Source organism: Eschrichtius robustus, chromosome 15 (assembly GCF_028021215.1).
Source record: "Eschrichtius robustus isolate mEscRob2 chromosome 15, mEscRob2.pri, whole genome shotgun sequence".
Lineage (NCBI taxonomy): Eukaryota > Metazoa > Chordata > Mammalia > Artiodactyla > Eschrichtiidae > Eschrichtius > Eschrichtius robustus.
In genome coordinates this window covers 54,752,630-54,772,409 of record NC_090838.1, presented here as the reverse complement: position 1 = coordinate 54,772,409, position 19,780 = coordinate 54,752,630, and the positions used below count along the sequence as shown (strand labels likewise).

Here is a 19,780-nt window from a genome sequence, read left to right as displayed (position 1 = left end):
TCTTTGTTGCTGCGTGTGGGCTTTGTCTAGTTGTGATGAGTGGAGGCTACTCTTTGTTGTGGTGCAGTGGCTTCTCCTTCTGCTCAGCACGGGTTCTAGGCACGCAGGCTTCAGTAGTTGTGGCATGTGAGCTCAGTACTTGTGGCTCGTGGGCTCTAGAGCACAGGCTCAGTAGTTGTGGCACACGGGCTTAGGTGCTCCACGGCATGTGGGAATCTTCCTGAGCCAGGGCTTGAAGCTGTGTCCCCTGCATTGGCAGGCAGATTCTTAACCACTGCGCCACCAGGGAAGTCCCTTTTGAGACTTATTTTGTGGCCTAGCATATGATCTGTCCTGGAGAGTGTTCCATGTGCATTTAAAAGAATGCGTATTTTGCTGCTTTTGGATGAAATGTTCTTTACATATCTGTTAGTTCCATCTGGTCTAATGTGACATTTAAGACCATTGATTGTCTATGTGAATGACCTATCCAACCATGTAAGTGGGGTGTTAAAGTCCCCTGCTTTTATTGTATAACTTTCAGTTTTTCTCATTAATATTTGCTTTATGTATTTAGGTGCTCCTATGTTGGGTGCATATGTATTTACAACTGTTATATCTTCTTCTTGGACTGATCCCTTGATCATTATGTAATGTCCTTCTTTGTCTCTTGTTACAGTCTTTGTGTTAAAGTCACTTTGTCTGATATAAGCATTGCTACCCAGCTTTTTTTCCTTTTTTTTTTTTTGGTTTCCATTTGCATGGAAAACCTTTTTCCATCCCTCACTTTCAGTCTGCGTGTGGCTAGGTCTGAGGTGAGTCTCTTGTAGGCAACATATATATGGGTTTTGTTTTTATATCCATTCAGCCACTCTATGTCTTTGGATTGGAGGATTTAGTCCATTTACTTTTAAATTAATTATTGATAGGTATGTACTTATTGCCATTTTGTTAATCGTTTTCTGGTTGTTTTTGTAGTCTTTTTTTTCCTCCTCTTCTTTTGCTCTCTTCCCTTTTGATTTGATGACTATCTTTAGTGTTATGTTTGTTTGGGTTTTTTTAGGTTTTTTTTTTGACATGGACCATTTTTTTTTAAAGTCTCTATTGAATTTGCCACAACACCACCTCCATTCTGTGCCTTGGCCCTACAGGCATGTGGGATCCCAGCCCCCTGACCAGGGATTGAACCTGCATCCCCCCCACTTCTTTGGAAGGTGAAGTCCCAACCACTGGACCACCAGGGAAGTCCCTAGTGTTATGTTTGGATTCCTTTCTCTTTTTTGTATGTGTATGTATTGCAGGTTTTTGGTTATCTTTGATTAGTTAGTGTGTATGTATTTGTAGTTTTTGGTTACCATGAGTTTTAAATATCACACACACACACACACACACACTGATTATTTTAAGTTGATCCTCTCTTAAGTTTGAACGTATTCTAACCACCCTACATTTTTACACCCCACCCCCACGTTTAATGCTTTTGACGTCATATTTTACATATTATTGTTTTGTGTAACTCTTAACTACTTATTGTGGATGTAGATGATTTTACTACTATTGTCTTTCAAGCTTCCTAGTAGCTTTATAAGTGGTTTATCTACTACCTTTACTATATATTTGCCTTTACCATTGAGTTTTTTTAATACTTTTCTTTTTTTAATTTAAATTTTTAATTGAAGTATAGTTGATTTACAATATTATGTCAATTTCTGCTGTTCAGCAAGGCAATTCAGTTATACATATGTGTGTGTGTGTGTGTACATATACATTCTTTTAAAAATATTCTTTTCCATTATGGTTTATCATAGGATATACTTTTCATATTTCTAGTTGTGGCCTTTTCTTTTCAACTTAGAGAAGTCCCTTTAACATTTCTTGTAAAGCCAGTTTAGTGGTGCAGGACTCTTAGCTTTTAGCTTTTGCTTGTCTGTTAAACTCTTTATCTCTCCTTCAGGTTTGTGATAACCTTGCTGGGTTGAGTATTCTTGGCTGTAGGTTATTTCCTTTCATTATTTTGAGTGTATCCTGCCAATCCCTTCCGGCATGTAAAATTTCTGCTGAAAAGTCAGCTGATAGTCTTATGGGAGTTCCCTCATACATACTTAGTTGCTTTTCTCTTGCTGCTTTTAAGATTCTGTATTTATAATCTTTTTTTTTTTTTGCCATTTTCATTTTAATGTGTCTTGATGTGGACCTCTTTGGGTCATCTTGCTTGAGACTCTCTGTGCTTCCTGGACCTGGATATATGTTTCTTTCCCCAGGTTAGGTTAGGGAAGTTTCCAGCTATTATTTTTTCAAACAAGCTGTCTGCCATTTTTTTCTCTCTCTTCTCCTTCTGGGACCCCTATAATGTGAATGTTAGTATGCTTAATGTTGTCCCAGAGGTCTCAAACTACTTTTTTTTATTCTTTTTTCTTTTTTCTGTTCCGCTTCTGTGATTCCCACTACTTCCTCTTCGAGACTGCTGAAGAGATCTATATCATCTAATCTACTGTTGATTCCTTCTAGTTTCAGTTAGTGTATTCTTCAGCTCTGTTTGGTTCTTTATATTTTCTAACTGTTTGTTGAAATTTTCACAGTTTTCATTCATTCTCCTCCTGAGTTTGGTGAGTATCTTTATTATTACCTTGACTTTTTAGTGGAGGTGATTGCTTATCTCCACTTGGTTTAGTTCTTTTTTTGAGGTTATGTCTTGTTCCTTTGTTTGGAACATATACCTCCGTCTCCTCATTTTGCCCAATTCTCTGTGTTTATTTCTGTGTGTTAGGTCAGTTACATTTCCTGATCGTGGAGAAGTGGTCTTAAGTAGGATATGTCCTGTGGGGCACAGCAACATGCTCCCCTATGGTTACCAGAGCTATATCCTATAGGGGTAACCCCTATGTGGGGCTGCATGTGCCCTTCTTTGTGGGGAGGCCAACTACTGTGGGCGCACTGGTAGGCATGGCTGGCCTCCATCCTGATTGGCTTTGAGGCTGTGCCTCATGCAGTGGCCATGGGCCATGGGCCCATGGGCCATGGGCCACTGGAGGGTGGGGCTGGGTCCCCATGTGGCTATCTGTTCAGCCTCGGCTGGGTTCAGGGCTGGTGCTGGCCTGCTGGTGGGCAGGGCTGGGTTCCCAGTGCTAATAGACTAGAGGGAGGATTCCAAAATGGTGCTCACCAGCACTGGTGTTATTGCAGTGCAACAAGCTCCCAAAATGGCTGCTCCCATCATCTGTATTCCCTGGAGAGGTCCCAGTTGCCTCCTGCCTCTTTCAGAGGCTCTCCAACATTGTCCAGTGGGTCTGCCCCAAGCTCCTTTCAAACAACTGCCTCTGGCTTGGACTCAGAGCATGTGAGATTTTGCATGCACCCTTTAAGAGCAGAGACTCTGTTTCCTATAGCTCTCCAGCTCTCCTGAACATAAGATCCACTAGTTTGCAAAGTCACACATGCTGGAGGCTCATCTTCCCAGCACAGGACCCTGGACTGGGGAGCCTGATGTGGGGCTCAGACCCCTTGCTCCTTGGGGAGGACCTCTATAATTGTGATATTTCTCCCATTTGTGGGTCCCTGACCCAGGCGAGTGGGTCATACCTCTACCCCTCCTACCTGTCTTGCTGTAGTTTCTTCTCTATGTCTTTAGTTGTGAAAAGTCTTTTCTGCTATTCTTCAGGTTCTCATTGATAGTTGCTCTGTAAATAGTTATAATTTTGGTGTGTCTGTGGGAGGAGGTGAGTTCAAGGTCTTCCTACTCCACTATCTTGGCCACCTCCACTAATGGTAAATTTTATGTTGTGTATATTTCACCACAAAAAATGGACAAGGGATCTGAACAGGCATTTCACCAAAGAAACGATACAGATGGCTAGTAAGCATATGAAAAATTGCCCGACATCATATGTCTATAGGGAATTGCAAATTAAAACGAGGTGCCACTACACATCCTTTAGAATGGTGAAAATCCAAAATGCTGTCAAGACCAAATGCTGGCAAGGATGTGGCTAATAGGAACTCGTATTCATTGTGCATAGGAATGCAGAATAGTACAGCCACTTTGGAAGACAGTCCTGTAGTTTCTGATAGAACTGCTTTCAGAATTCTTCAGGGCTAGTACTATTAGCCCAGGGTTTTTTCCTTACCACACTCCACTTTCCCATATGTCCTGTGTATGGTATCTGAAAAGATAACAGTGTTGTTAGTGGTCATCTAATCTGAACTCAGAGTGGGGTTTCTTTCTGTCTTTCCTTTTTTCTTTTTGGACTCAGAGGAAGTATTAACTACTAATCTGTCTTTTGATCTTGGGTATATAGGTTTAAAATTTTCTTGCTTATTTTAAAAAAGTTATTTTCTTAATGATTTCTGTTATAAAAATAAGGATTTTTTATTTGTTTTCCCACTTCATTCTAAGTTTATGGAGATTTTACTATAATTGTATAAAATGGGATGAGTATAAGTACATAGACATTCACACGTCTCAGTGGTATTTGGTTTATTACGCATACTTGTTACTTGTATTTAAGTTCAAGAGGCTAGTGATTTCATATTAGAAAAATTTAGAACTTATTTGGTATACTCTGATATTCTGTTTTGTTAAATATCTTAATGCTTTGAATACTCATATTGCCACACAGCATTGATCACATTATTTATTTGTCTTTTTGTTAGAGAGAGAAGATTCATGAGAGATGCAAGAAAATTTGTCCTCCTAAAGATACCTTTGACAGGACTCTCTTACATACTCATGGTATGAATATGTGCTATTTGTAGCATAGCATAAATATTAATGAACAAAATCTTAATTTGGGGACCTTGTTGACTATCATATCTAATTTTTATTTCTAGTGAGATGTCTATAGCCTGCAATCATAATCTTTTCTAAAAGCTTTAAAGAGAAAAATCATGGATCTGATGGTAGTGTTATCCTTCAATTCAACAAATACTTATTTAATATTCAGATGCTTTGTACTTTGCTTGTTGCCTAAAAATAAATGAATAAGAAATAGTCCCTGTCCTCAAGAAGCTGATGGTTTCCTGAGCAAGGTTAAACAAACCAACACTGTGTATCAGGCAGTAAGTTCAGCATGGTAATATTGTAAAGAGTTCCTAACTTAGCTTTATAAAAACTAGAGTTGATGAGGATTGTCTGTGTTTTAAACTAACTATCAAGAAATATTTATGTGCAAAAAGACATTCCAGGAAAGGGGACAGTTTATGCAAAGCTGTAGAGTCAAGAGAGAAATTAGCATGTTCTGGGACCTGCAAGAGTTTAGTATGCTGGCTCCACTGGGAGCAAGAAATGAGGCTGCAGAAGTAGGCAGGAGTCAGATCATGAAGAGCCTTGTATATCATGCTAAGACATTTTTCTTTTCTAAAAGCAGTATAGAGTTACAAAATATTTTAAACCAGACATGATCAGAGTTATGATTATATATTTCACTGTGAAAGCAGTTGTGGGTAGTAAATTTATAGATGATGGTAAAACTGGAGGCAAGAATACAGTAGAAGCCTATTGCAGTAATACAAGCGAGAAATCATGTGTTCCTAATAGCAGTTATAATGAGGATGGAGAGGAAATTAGGTCTTTAAGAGATGCCTCAGAAATGGAGGCACAGGTTTTGGTGGTCAGTCATTTGTTAGTAATGGAGCAAGATGATTCAAGGATGATTCCCACATTTCTTGCTTGGGCAGCTGGCTAGGTGAGAGAGGTAGTATTGGAGAAGGAAGTTTGGAGGAGATAGAGGCTGGTTTAATTGAAGTTTTGCATAGAAGGAGAAGTCTGGTATGCAACCCAGAGCTCAGGAAAGAGATCTAGGCTGGAGATACAAGTATGATAGACATTATCATAGACAGTGTGCTAGACAACAGCATGGTAGTTGAATCCAAGGACACAGGTGGGATCACCTGGGAGGATGTGAGTAGTAAGGAGAAAAGAACTGATGATGGAACACTAGGAGGCTGTCACATTTAAGAGGGAGTAGAAAATGTACCTGTGAAGGAGACTAAAAAGAAGTAGAGAGACAGGAGAGTCAACCAAGAGAGAGTTCCACCTTAGAGATGGAAGGTAGTTAGAATTTCAAAGAAGTGCGAATAATTAGTCTGCAGTGTCAGAATACTTCAGGGATAGATCAGGTTTGCACTCTGAGAAATCTCTGTGGATTTGGCAATTTGGGAGATCTTAGGGAGAACATTTAGACTGGAGTAGTAGTTATAGAAACTTCAATACTATGTATTAAGGAGTGAGTACAAGAGTAAGAAGTGGAGACTGCCAATATGGATGTGACTTGAAGATTTGAAATGTAAGGTATTGACTAGAGGGAACAGAATCCCTCTAGTTTGTTTCTATTAGCAGTTGTGCTAGAATGTTTTTGCATGGCCAGGATTAGATGAGGCAAGAGAGATATTTGCATAATCCTGAGAGTGAGTGCTTCCTTAAATTCTGCACCTGAGGTTCTCCCTTGCCTCAGCCTACTCTAGGCCCTGGGGTTTATCTTTCTTCTTCTTCTTCTTTAATGGAAGAGAACTGAGCGTGTTTGTATGCAGAGAGGAAAGAGCTATTAAAATGTTAAAGACATGGAGAGGCAGGGTAATTGATGCGATCTCAGAGAAGAGGCAGGGGAGGATGGAGTCCGAGTACAGAAAGCTTAGTTTTGGAAAGGAGGGTACCTTGTTTGAAATCTGATTGGTGAGACAAAGATAAAGGAGGTTCATTTGCAAGAAGTTTGTAGAGGATACAAACTAAGATGTCTAAGAAGAAAAATAATATGGCATTAAAAAATTTTTTGATCATAGGAAATACTAGATGGGATGGTAGATCTTTTGAACAATAAAAATAGCATTTCTATAAGATAACACCAAGCTTTCTGTGTCCATTTAAAAAAGACTTGAATACATTTAGTTGTTTTATTGCTACTATACAATTGATTAAAATTATTTGAAACATACGTTTTATTCACTGCTTTGCCTACTCCTAGGTATACAGAAGGTGTTTGATATTTGTTGAAGAAAGAAACTTAAATGGTTATTTAATTGTGACCTAGTATAGTATTGAATCTGTCAAAATATATTTTATGGAAATAACATGAAAACAAGTTTTAAAAAATCATATTTTCCCTTTTCCTTTTTTAAAATAGATAAATCCAGGACAGATCTGGAGCAAGTACCTAAGGTAACAAAACCTGAAAAATGAGAATACAGCTTTTTAATATTTGATCTTTAATTTTGCCTTGTAAGAAGCTTTCACTGGGCTGTTTTCTGATGCTTTGACCGCTTTGCGTCTTCTGGGACTTTCTCACTTTTCTTCTCTCTCTTTTGCATGATCAGTCTCTTCTTTATCACCAAAACCTACAAATATGTTTAAATCTTTTCACTTTAAAATATAATTTTATTCATCTTATTACCCCTCCAAGTTATTAGGGATATTTTCTTTGTATGAAAAATTTTGTAGAGATATGTAATAGATGAGTGTTTTTTTGTTTTTCTTTTTTTTCTGGGGAAGGAGTCCATTGCATTCATCATATTCTCAAAGAAGTCTGTGATGATTGCTCTTTAGGGTGAGAAGAGACAGAAGGATGAAAGACAGAAACAAAAAGGAAAGGGCAGTCATTTTTAAAGTTCTTTGATTCCTACAAAATAAAATTCAAACTGTGTCATTTAAGGCCCTTAATTATTCACTTCCATCATAGGCACACTCTTAACTTTTGCCTACTAATCTTTACACATTCTTTACTTCAGCCAGACTTTTTCGCTGACTCCGTGCTTTACTTGCAGTGTTCCTTTAGCCTGGAAGACTTTTCTCTTATGTCCCCATATCTAATCCTTTATAGTTTTTTGCTTAAATGACAACTTTACATGAATACATTTCCTCCAAATGAAGATCATTGGCCCCTTTGCCAAACTGCCATAGCATTTTATCTAGACCCCTGCCTTCCCTTTTAAGGCATTTGTCACTCTTTCCCTTATAAAATATTTATGTATATATTTTATCACATCCCTTGGGCTAAAGATCCTTGAGATTAGGACCTCTGGAATAATTTAGCTTTGTTTCCACCTTAGTGCCTAGCATAAGAGTAAAATCATAGATAGTCAACATTTATTGAGTTAATCAATACTTTCAGTTATACTAGAGGGACTAGAAAATATACTCATGTCCCTAGTTAGATTTCCCTCTCACATTCATACTAATTTTTGGATATGGGTCATATGAATCAGTGAATATAATAAAATATAACATAGAAATTAATTGATTAAACCACATTTCAGGCCTTATGCTATGTGCTGGAATAGAAAGATTAATAATCTATAAATCCAGTCTTATAGGAACATATGGTCTGGGGGAGATATACATATTAAGTAAAAATATTTATGAAGTATGAGATAAATAAGTATACATGGTATACTTGTGTTTAGAGATGGGATTAAATAAATTTTGTGAAGTATGAGATAAATAAAACTCTTAATGCCATTCTAAGAGAGTTTGGTCTGTCAGTCATGGGAATTCATTGAGAGATTTAAAAAGAGAAGTTAATTCAGTTATAATTGCATTTTAAAGATATATAGAGGATAGATTAGGGAAGGACATCAGTAAGTAGCCATTTACTATAATCCAGAGATAATGAGGAGCTGTAGAAATACTGTGGAGATAGAGTAGAGAGGAGAGTCAAGTGATAATAAGGAAATATTAAGGGTAGTACTTGGTGCCCAGATGGATGTGGTATACAAGGGAAAGGAGCAGTCTCTTCATAAAATTGAATTGTTTTGGTTTTAAAATTCAGTGTATGTCTAATCTAAAAAAGTTTGAAAGAATTTTGAGCAAGAGAAAATAGAAATATAAGTATAGAGATATTGATATTTGACATTTTTAAAAAACCACTATCAGTGGGAAATAATACAGAAATTTTAGGGTAAGTATGATATCTCCCTTTCATATGTGCCCAGTGGGACTGCATTCGTGAGTTTGACCAAGTAGTAATGGAATGACCATCTCTATTGGTAAAGGCAAAAAAACATTTTTCTATCTTTCATGAGCATTTTTAGCTGGATGAAACATTATTTATATATTTTTCTTCTACAGATTTTTGTATAAATAACTCAACTTGTTATCACTTGCTTTTTCTGTATATGCCTGAGATTCAAGTTAATTATTGTTTAATGGTCTTATGATGTTAGAAGGGATAATGGATGTAAAGAAAATGTTTATCTAATTGAGGGAAATGCATTTTTTTAATAGATTTTTATGAAACCAGATTTTGCCTTGGACGATTCCTTAACTTTTAATTCAGTTTTACCATGGTCTCATTTTAATACTGCTGGTGGAAAAGGAAATCGTGATGCAGCTTCCTCAAAGTTGCTACAAGAAAAGGTAGTTTCTTTTTTACTTTTCCCATGTAGAAAACTATTTTAATTAAGTGGTACTGTTGGTGTGAGTTCAGAGTTAGTTATTTAGTAGGCACTAATTCCTTTAATTTCATCTTTATTGTTACTGATAATTAGAACCCTTCAGATCTTAACTGATAAAGTAATAGCACTTTGTTTCAATGCAATACAAGTTGTGCTGTTGAAAAAGGAAAAGGTTATTGTTTGAGTGCTTCTTATCTGAAACAGCAGTTGATAGCAATCTCAATTGAAAGGATGTATTAGATAACACAATTAATTGTTTTACATTTATTCCAAACAGTATATTGGCTAATTTTATATTCTTTATGATTTAAAGCACAGAAAATTAACTTTTCCTGAGGTACTATTTTTCTTCGTTTATACATAGTAATGATGATTATTTTGAAGCAAAAATATCATAGTTAAAAAATGCAGTGTACCTTTAGCTTTGCAAAGCTTTGCAAAGCTTTGCAAAGCGTAGCCTTTTGCGTGTTATTAGTCAGCAGTTTTTCAAAATTTTACAATGTTCTATATTTCAGAAGTCAATATCTTGAAAGTCATTTAAAATGTAAAACTTTAAACATAACTCACAGATCAAGAATCTTTTAAAACTGGAACAGGAAGTAAAGACCTTTGATCTCTGTTCTTTCTTAGCACTCAGTTTAGAGCTTTTCTAAAACTGACTGTGGTTCCTAAACTGAGATGAAAGCATTTCATTTTAGTCTGGTGACAGCTCTTGGCAGTCTGAAAGCTTGCCTCAGGTAGACTATTCAATAAGTTGGGTCCAGTCCTTCTCAGCAACTGAAGAAGGGCTACTTAGGGCGGAGAGGAGAAGAAATGTCGGGAAAGAATTGTGAGTATTCCGTTTCTCACAGTTGAAAATGAAAATGAATTCACTTTTATTTTTTTTGGCAACATTTTCATCTATAAAGGTTTTCCTTGAATAAGAATAAATTCACAAATCTTATGAAAACAATGGATATATAGACACAGGCTCACTCCCAGACTACTTTTTCACATTCCAAGTATATCCCCTGGTAGAATAATACCTTAAAAGAGAAAAACAACAAAAGCCAATAAAAATTTCATCAATCTATACAGATACTTTTAGGAATACTTTAAAAATTGTTCCCTTTATAGAATTTTAATAGGAAATGAATTATGAAAATATTATGCTTTTTGAAAAGAATAGATCAAGGAGTATTGATAAATTGCAGAAATCTTTGAAATTCAAATGAAACAGTTTTCTCATGCTAAATGTTTAAAGTGACTAAAGTAATGGAAATTTTTTTTTTTTTTTGGTAAGTTGCAGAATCAGCTTTATTACATTTACATTTTGTCTCCTCATTCTGCTCTGTTCTTAGAAAAGGAATGGAAGACAGGATTCCAAGACAGGATTCAAACTCACTGTATGATTGACAGCACCCGTTTTATCTTGCTAGCTTTAAAGAGGGGATGCTACAACCAGGATTAGAGAAATTTTTGTCCTATTGTAGTACTGCTACCCAAAGTGCTGGTCTGCGATGAGATAACGAGTTTGCTCTAGAACGTAAATCATTTCACTGCTTCCTTCATTAAGAAAGTCTTTCTATGAAAAAGCAATACCATGGGCTTAGTGATGTAGTTGATTTAATTTCCAGCAGAGTTCCTCATTTCATCATGGACCTGTTAAACAGTTCACAAACTGGCAGCAGCATATAAACTGCATTCTGAGTACCGCTGTCCTACAGGAGTTACTTTTTCTCCATTTTCTGAAGATTGAGTCTACTTTAGCTTGTGATGTACCTAAGTACCTTCACCCCCATATTGCTTTTTAGGTAAATAAATGAACAGCTGTTGAAGGTAAAAAGAACAACAGCAGAAGAGTATAAATGCAACAGATTTAAACTACAGAAGAATGTCTTGTTTGTAATCTATTATATATTATAATAGATTATTGAAGGAGACGTATTGAAGATATGCATGATCCTGCATGGTTTTAATGAGACAGGCTTGGTGACCAAATAATCCTCTAATTTTATGAGTCCTAAATGTTGAAAGCCCATTAACCCTTTAACACTACAAATTCTCCTGAGATGTTCAGAGATAATTCTTAAAGTTTGAGCTATAGGTTGAAGAATCTAGAAGTAAAAAAGTGGGGGAGAAATGGAAAAATAATATAGCCAAAAAAGGCATATGCAGTTATGAAGGAAGAAAAGACAACTCAAGTTTTAGAAGTCCATATTTGAAATTAGAAAGCATTCTTAATACATGTTACTCCAGGAATTAATTTTGGTAGTATTACAAATAAGATATATATGAACTAATTGTTTCAGTCAACTGTTTAAGAGGAAACCACATTGGAAATAAACTGAGTTTTACAAATTGATAAAAGAATAATTATTGAAATGTGAAATTAACAGCCTAAAAAAAAAGATCCAGGTGAATTCTAGTACTCTCTGTAATTTGTGGCTGGATCACCAATCTGTCTTTCATGAATTCTCTAACGTTTTGAGGCATGGTACAGTAGAAAGAACTTCAGTTTTTGAGTTAGACAAACCTGGGTTCAAATTTCAGTTTTCCTACTTACTAATCATATGACTTTATTCAAGTTATTTAATGTTTCTGAGCCTCATTGTCCTCATCTGTAAAATAAAATAATAATAATACCTGTATTCCAAGATTGTTAAAATTAGAAGATGGTGTATATAAAATACCAGTGCCTGGTACATAGAAAGTCAGTAAATGGTAACTATAATCATCTTTCAGTCAGATAAATGATACATGATATTGGTGATGGCAATGATGTGTGGAGGTTAAGGAAGTCAATCATTCTCTCTCAGATCTTGGAACTTCTAAAACTAGATTATAATCTGAGATGACTGTGGGCTACTTTTACTTTCTAGAAAGTAGTTGGTGTTTGGAGGGCAGTAATGGCAGGAGCAGAGGAAGAAGGTAAATCACCTTCTATGCTTTTGTCTTACATTTATTAACTTTGGGCTCTACCTTTCATCTCCCTTCTATTTTGTATGCCTAGTATCAAGCATCACATTATCAAACAGTTCACACAATGGGATTTAAAATACATGTAGAAATATTGTATCATTTTCAGAAAGTATTTGGATAGTTAAGGTATACTTATAATATGCTGTGATTTTTTTTTTCTTTTCCTTTCCTCTTAAGCTGAGCCATTATCTGGATATTGTGGAAGTAAACATTGCTCACCAGATCTCTCTACGTTCAGAAGCATTTTTTCATGCAATGACCTCTCAACACGAATTGCAGGACTACCTCAAGAAAACTTCCCAGGCTGTAAAAATGCTTCGAGATAAAATTGCACAGATTGATAAAGTAATGTGTGAAGGATCACTACACATTTTAAGACTGGCACTTACCAGAAATAATTGTGTTAAAGTATACAATAAACTGAAATTAATGGCCACTGTACACCAGACTCAGCCTACGGTACAGGTGTTGTTATCTACTTCTGAATTTGTCGGAGCATTGGACTTAATAGCAACAACGCAAGAGGTTCTACAGCAGGAACTTCAGGGCATTCACAGCTTCCGGTATGTCCATTAAGTAAGCCATTAGAAATAATGTTAGAAATTTCTAAAGGATAAATTTTAGTGTGTAATGTTAGCTGAAAATAAATGAATGTGTTTAGAGTTACAGGGGTATTTTTTTCTTCCAGATTGATCTGTTTAATAATGTTATCATTCTGATATTTTAGTCTTACTAAAACAAACAGAAATCATAAGGACCAATATTTACAGAGACATTTGGATAAAGAAGTAAAATTAAATTTTCTAGTAGATGAAATCAACGAAGGGCCAGTCATAGCTTTGAAAATTATATTTTGAAAATGTTGAAGTAGTTTTGTGTCAAGATAATAGATAAAGGTGGAAAAAGGAATACCAGTATAGCTGAAATTAAGTTCATTTTAAAAGCCATTGAATAAGTTTTAAATTAGGTAATTATTAAAATTCATTTCTCATTTGCAGTCTATCACATTGCAAAAAATTCCACACGATGATGGAAAAGACCCAATTTCTTCTAAGTTTTTATTTTGAAAATACCTTTAAGATTAGGGTTTTAGTTATTTTATGTGAGATCATGTCATATGTTTAATTTACAGATTACACCAATTGTAAGCCGTCAAAATTTCATTCAGTTAAGCAGGCTTTCAGTGTCCTTGTTGAAGTTCCTATCTGCTGGGAAACCTTATACTACTGAGTGACTACAAAGAAGTTTTATGGAAGACATGCTCTGTAACTTAATATATTCTGGAAAGGTTATCTTCAATATAAGTTTATTTTAATTGAATTATAAGTTCTTATTGACTAAGGATATGTAATTGGAATATTTATTTAGAAAGCACTTTTAAAAAGTTGGCCCAATTTTAATTATGCAAATTAATGATTGATTCATTTATTCAAGAAATGGTTATTGATTACATGACAGACACCAGGCAGAATACTGGGAATATAGCCATGAACAAAGCAGAGATGCTTTCTGCTCTGTTTCTACAATTTATTTGGTAGGAGGGAGACAAATTACTGGGTAGTTATTATACAGTACAGTACAGTATGATGATGAATGTACAGATTGCTATGGAGCCTAACCTTACGGGAAGAACCTTATCCAGACTTGGATGTTTACAGAAAATGTTTGGATCACAAACCTCTTTGAGAATCTATTGAAAGCTGTGGATGGACCTTCTTTCCATAAAAATATACCTGTACATAAAATTTTGCAATCAATTTTGGGTGGTTTGTAGTCCTTTGAAGCCTACTTTGGATTTCTCAGCATGGGAACCCAGGGTGACTAAATGGTTTTTAGTTTCCCCTTTACCTCTGAAATTTTAAATATTTCTCTCTTTTGAATGTGTGTATGGCATATATTTTTAAAGTAATATTAATTTTGTCAGTATTTTAGCAAAATGGACTTCTGTAATGACAGAAGCTGTGTTTTTTCTTGTCACCACTATATAATACGAACTTGATGAATATTGAGAGATGATTCTGCAAAGTAGAGTGCTTTATCCTCTGAATAGAGCAATGGAAACAAAGATTAAATGCTTGCCTGCTAAACACAAATTCTGAAACTGTTCTCATTTTTACTCCAAAAGTCATGCAGTTTATTTTATTTCATTTTCCTGACTCTTAAGTTTATGCCCAGTAATACTGATGAAAAGTTTAGTTCTCCAAAGCTATCTGGAAAATATTTAAGAACAGGGTTGGATATTTATTCCCAGTAGATTATGATTTATCAGAAGGCAGAATGAAAATTTTATAATCTTGTAATTATCTTGAGCTCAAGAAAGAGTTTACCTTTATTTTCATCCTCACTTTTTTTGTTTGTACCTTAACTCAAAAGACAAAATATTTTTCATAAAAAAGTGTATATGGTTTTTTAAAAGACTTTCAAATATTCTGATTATCTATGTTTTACTCAAATATCTACTATTATTTTTTTAGAACCTGCACATTTGTAAAGAGTGTTTATTCTTCATATAAAATATAATATATATGAAAATATATTTGAACCTTGATACCTTGCAGGTTTCATACAGAAAAGATTCAGTTACCTTGAAATTCAGGGATATAATATTGTTATTTGCTGTTTCTTACTGTAAAGGTTTATGTAGAAACTTCAGTTTTCACCACTGTTAATTTTTTTTCTTTATTACTTACTACCACCATTACTCTACTACTACCACCACTACAAAACCTAAGAACATTTTTTGAATACTTTGGTATTCTGTACCAGTGCTAAGAATATTGCATATATTATTTGATCCCCCTCCCCACTCCAAAAAAACCCCTCTATGAGATAGATAGTTTTATCCCATTTTAATAGATAAGGAAACTGGAGCATTGAAAATCTTAGATAACTTGCTCCAAGTCATACAGGAAGTTATAAAACAGTAGAGTCAAGATTCAGCCCAGATCTCATCGGACCCAAGAGTTATGTATACTTTTTAATATATTTGATTGAGGTTTTGTAGGACCTCAAATAGATCACTCTGAACGTCAGTGCTAATTTTCTAGTGCAATAGATGTTAAACTGTGGGCAACTGAGTTAGAGGTTTGCTGAGCTAGGAATCTACCATAGTAATAGATTTTAGGTTAAAAATTAATGAAACTAGTTTTTCTAGTGGTACGCTGCCTTCTTCTTCTTTTTGAAAGAAAATGTGGAAAACATTCAGAGTTAATTATAGGTTCCAGCTTATTATGATTTCATTGATCAGAGGCCACCTTGGGATTCCACTTAAGGGATTTTTATTATTGGAAGTATTAAAAGGTATTTCACATCTTCTTTGCTCCTATATAATCTCCCATAATTTAGATCTTGAAAACATTATGATATGAAAACATCCACATTGTGTGCTCTGAGGTGAAGCCAAAACAACAGATTTTCTGCTATTTGATGAAACTAGTATTACTGTAGGGTTTATTGATATGTAAGTTTTCTGTGATAAAAGCAACACAAAGGTCATTGTAGTGAACCCACAGCTTAGCAGAAGATCTGAATTCATGTACAAATTGAGGCATATTAAAGTAGAAAGTATTAGAATTGCTCCAATTTGTTTAGCTGGATATATGAGCCTATGTACTTTTTCAGAAAGTGATTTTTAGTTATTTGTCTGTCATTTCAGCAGATTTCTTTCACCACTGTAAAGAATTATATGTGATTATTAGGATACATACTTTTAAAATGAACTGTTAGCAGATTTATCTATTAAATATTTTTGGTAAGGTTAATAATAATATACAGGCCAGTATAATTGCATCTATTGTTTAAGTAGTCAAAAATATTTTAAAAACAGAGCAAGGATGAATAGGTAAATCCTATAAAACACTAATTCTAGCAATTTTATTTAGGGATTTGCTTAGACAAATCTTTTTATATATGGTATCATATACCTGTGAGTACATAATAAATACTATTTGATGTTACTATTGAGATTCATATCTGCTCTTCTTTATTATATTTGTCAGACTTTAAAATTACTTAAGATGCGTAAAAATGAAGCTACTCAGTTATTTTTGACAATATCTGAGGTTAAATAGAACCTCACATTTAAGTTATTAGGCTGAAATGATAGAGTTTTATTACTCTGATGCCCAAACATCAGTAGATACAGTCCTATGGACTTCCTACCATAATTCTTTGTTGGGATTTGCTGAAGACTATTTGTACCTGAAGGTAACACAGACTTGGGTATTAACCTCTAGTCTGCATTTAAAAGAAATTTTTGATCTTTATAAAAATCAATTAACTGAGAACAAAGCAATGTTAAACTTATGTGTGGATTCATATCCTACCCTATTACTGCTTTTTAAAACTTACTGAAAACTGAAACATACAAAAAAAATAGAGGAAATATTATGAAGAGAGTTATATGAAGCTGGATAAATTGCATATCACCTGTGAGTTATCAACTCATAGCCAACTTGGTTTTCTCTATACGCCTCCCCCTACTCCTGGATTATTTTGAAACAAATCCAAAACATCATTTCATTTCATCCATAAGTATTTCATTATGTATCTCTGAAAGATAAGGATCTTTAAAAACATAACTCGAATATCATTCATAGTTTCAAGTAGGTAGTCAGTGTTCAGATTTTCCTATTTCTCTCAAAATTCTTTTCACAGTGTATTTGTTGAAACAGGATCCAAATAACAACAACTGTATATTACAATTGGTTGATATATTTCAAATGTCTTTTGAGATATAGTTCTCCATTCTTCTCATTTTCTCCCTTTCAAAATATTCATTGAAGAAATTGAGTTGTCTTTGTAGTGCTTCTCACAGTCTGGATTTTGCCAACTGCATCCCCATGTTTAGTGTGTTTTCCTTTTGCTTGTATTTTCTATAAACTGGTAGTTAGATTTAAAGCCTTGATCAGATTTAAGTTTTTCTTCTTGGTAAGAGTACCTAATAGGTGTATTTCAGCCAAGAGGCATATATCTGGTTGTCTCTCTTTTCATGAAATTAGCAGCCATTTGGTGATCATTGCCTAGATTTATCATCTCATTATGGGTTGAAAATCATGATATTCTAATTCTAAACTTCCTTATTCATTTATTAATGGAATATTTCTATAAAGCCATATTTCTCCATAACAATTATTTGATAATTTTGAAGGACAGTTCTTACAAGGATAGGCAAGATAAAGTCTAGGTTCTTTTCCTTTATTTAGCAGTTTTTAAAATAATGAATTGAAAAATGTAGCATCTTCCAAATGTTTTATAAGCACATGGATTTATATATATTTGAAGTATTAAGTTTTTTTTTTAATCGATGTTCATATTGTCCTATCTTTTGTAGGAACCTCCTCAAGTCCTTTTGATTCTATGAGTAGTCATTAATGGTTTTCTTCATGTTATGACAGGATATTCATATTATACATTTTCTGCTCCATATTTGTAAACTGCCATTTCTCTAAGGAGCCCTAGTTTCTTTTAGCAGGAAATGGTATTTAGAAATTACAATCTAGGTATCAGAGGTGATCCTTGCTACTGGATTGGTCATGATCTCTAGGCCTTTTTAGTGGGCAGAGCTAGAAAATAATTTTCCCTCTTTTTCTTAAGGTATATCCCTTGTGGTATGAATGGATAAATTACTGTGTTTTAAAGTCACTTGAAATAATTCCTCTTTGTGTAGATTTGCCTGTACTTTGATACATAGTTAAGTTCATTTGTTTCATTTGCTTTTGATATTCAAGGATTGCTGTTTTTAAATGTAGTATTGTTTTACAACTATGGTAAGTAGTTACATCGTTCCAAAGTCAAATCTATAAAACAAAAGATGTTCAGAGAAATTTAACTTCTATCTTGGTTCTCTTCCTCTGTACCTACTCCTATAAGTCATTTTAAAAAGTTTTAGTTTATGTTTATTTATCCATCTCTCTGTCTGTCCCTCATCTTAGATAAGCATTAGCATACTGTACATACTTTTCTCCACCTTGCGGTTTTTACCTTACAGTATATACCCTGTAGATCATGCTACAGTATGCATTCTCAATGGGGGATATCACCCAACGGGGGGAAAAGTTTGTTCTTGAAGGGTGAAAAAAATTCTTGGATTTTACAATGGTTTGTGGCCCTCCAAAGGCCACGGTACAGTATATCTGTGATATTAAAACTTCATGGGGAGTGATTAGGAATAAAAATGTCTGAAAAGACTTTGTAGGGGAGTAGTAGTTGAGAAACTGCTCTGTAGCAGTATATAGTATATTAACTGGTATTCCTCGATTCTTTTAAAAGTATATAGGGTCTGTTATGATATATTTAACTAGTCTTCTATTGGTCAGCATTTGGGTTGTCTCCATTCCTTTGCAATTACCAACAGTGCTGCAATGAATGTATGTTCTTTTGTCATTTACCAGTGTATCTTTGAGATGGATTCTGAGAAGTGAGATTCCTAGGTCAAAGGCTAATTGCCTATGTAATTTCGCAAGACACTGCCAAATTCCTTTTATGGCAGTGTTTCAGTTTGTAAGAGTGGATATGTTATAAATTAGTTTATTGTGAGATGTTGTCACCATTTATGAGAACCTTATTAGACTTCTAATTAGCTGTGAGAAATATAATTTTCATATTGCAAAAAGCAAATTTATGTTATTTCACTTATCAGATTTTTTCTAAAAGTATCACTGCACTACTTACCATATTGTTGTTGTTCATAAGGAAGAACAACGGATCTGTCTAAAAGGTCACATGCTTTAATTTTTTTTAATGTGCTATATCTGGTCATAGTAAAGACAGTTGCTAACATTAAGGGCTTGTTTTTCAAGTAAATGTAGCATAAACTTTTAAAATGTTTTTATAATTAATTATAAATGTTTACACTTAAGATAAATTTCACTTAATTTTTGAAATGCCTTGGACCAACTAGATTACCTAGGTTTCTTCAACCCATTGTTTTTATGAAACTATTAGATTGTGTGGCAAAAATCCCTTTGGATATGACAGTATTCATCCTTAGTGCCCTTCAGAGCAGGAATTAACTACCTGGGACCATTCTTGTCACTTGGACAGTACTTGCTTTTTCTAAGGAAAAGTTTCCAAATCTCTTTAGTAATACTTGCCCTCACCACCCCCACAACTCTGCCAAAGTTAGAGTCCTGCTCACTTTCACCCTAGCCAGGATCTGCAGGTGCTGAAGAGGTGGACTAAAAAGAAACATCATACTTCATGAGAAGAAGTTCCATGGATAGATTATAGCTCAGTGACTTTAGATCTTCACTCGTGTGTTCTAATGACTCTAATGGCCTGAGGGATATTGCACAGTAACTCAAACTGATCCTGACAGAGGTTGAGCTGAGTCAGTCTCTGCTATAGTCCTTCAGGTATTTATAGGTACCCAGAACAGGGCCTGGTGCATGCTAAGCGCTTGTATTTATTGCATACATGAATGGCTGGGGAGCTACTGACATTTATATTCAGTAAGTGG

At 34.7% G+C, this 19,780-nt stretch overlaps 1 protein-coding gene across 3 annotated transcripts in view; it reads left to right on the top strand.

The window, feature by feature from the left end:
• VPS54 (VPS54 subunit of GARP complex) overlaps positions 1 to 19,780 on the top strand; it is a 94,213-nt gene that overhangs the window by 29,667 nt on the left and 44,766 nt on the right. For all 3 annotated transcript variants that reach the window (XM_068565180.1, XM_068565179.1, XM_068565178.1), the window contains exons 4-7: positions 4,630 to 4,708; positions 7,095 to 7,129; positions 9,191 to 9,322; positions 12,499 to 12,884. In XM_068565180.1, the coding sequence (XP_068421281.1) occupies positions 4,630 to 4,708; positions 7,095 to 7,129; positions 9,191 to 9,322; positions 12,499 to 12,884 (632 nt within the window). The remainder of the gene's footprint in view (positions 1 to 4,629; positions 4,709 to 7,094; positions 7,130 to 9,190; positions 9,323 to 12,498; positions 12,885 to 19,780) is intronic.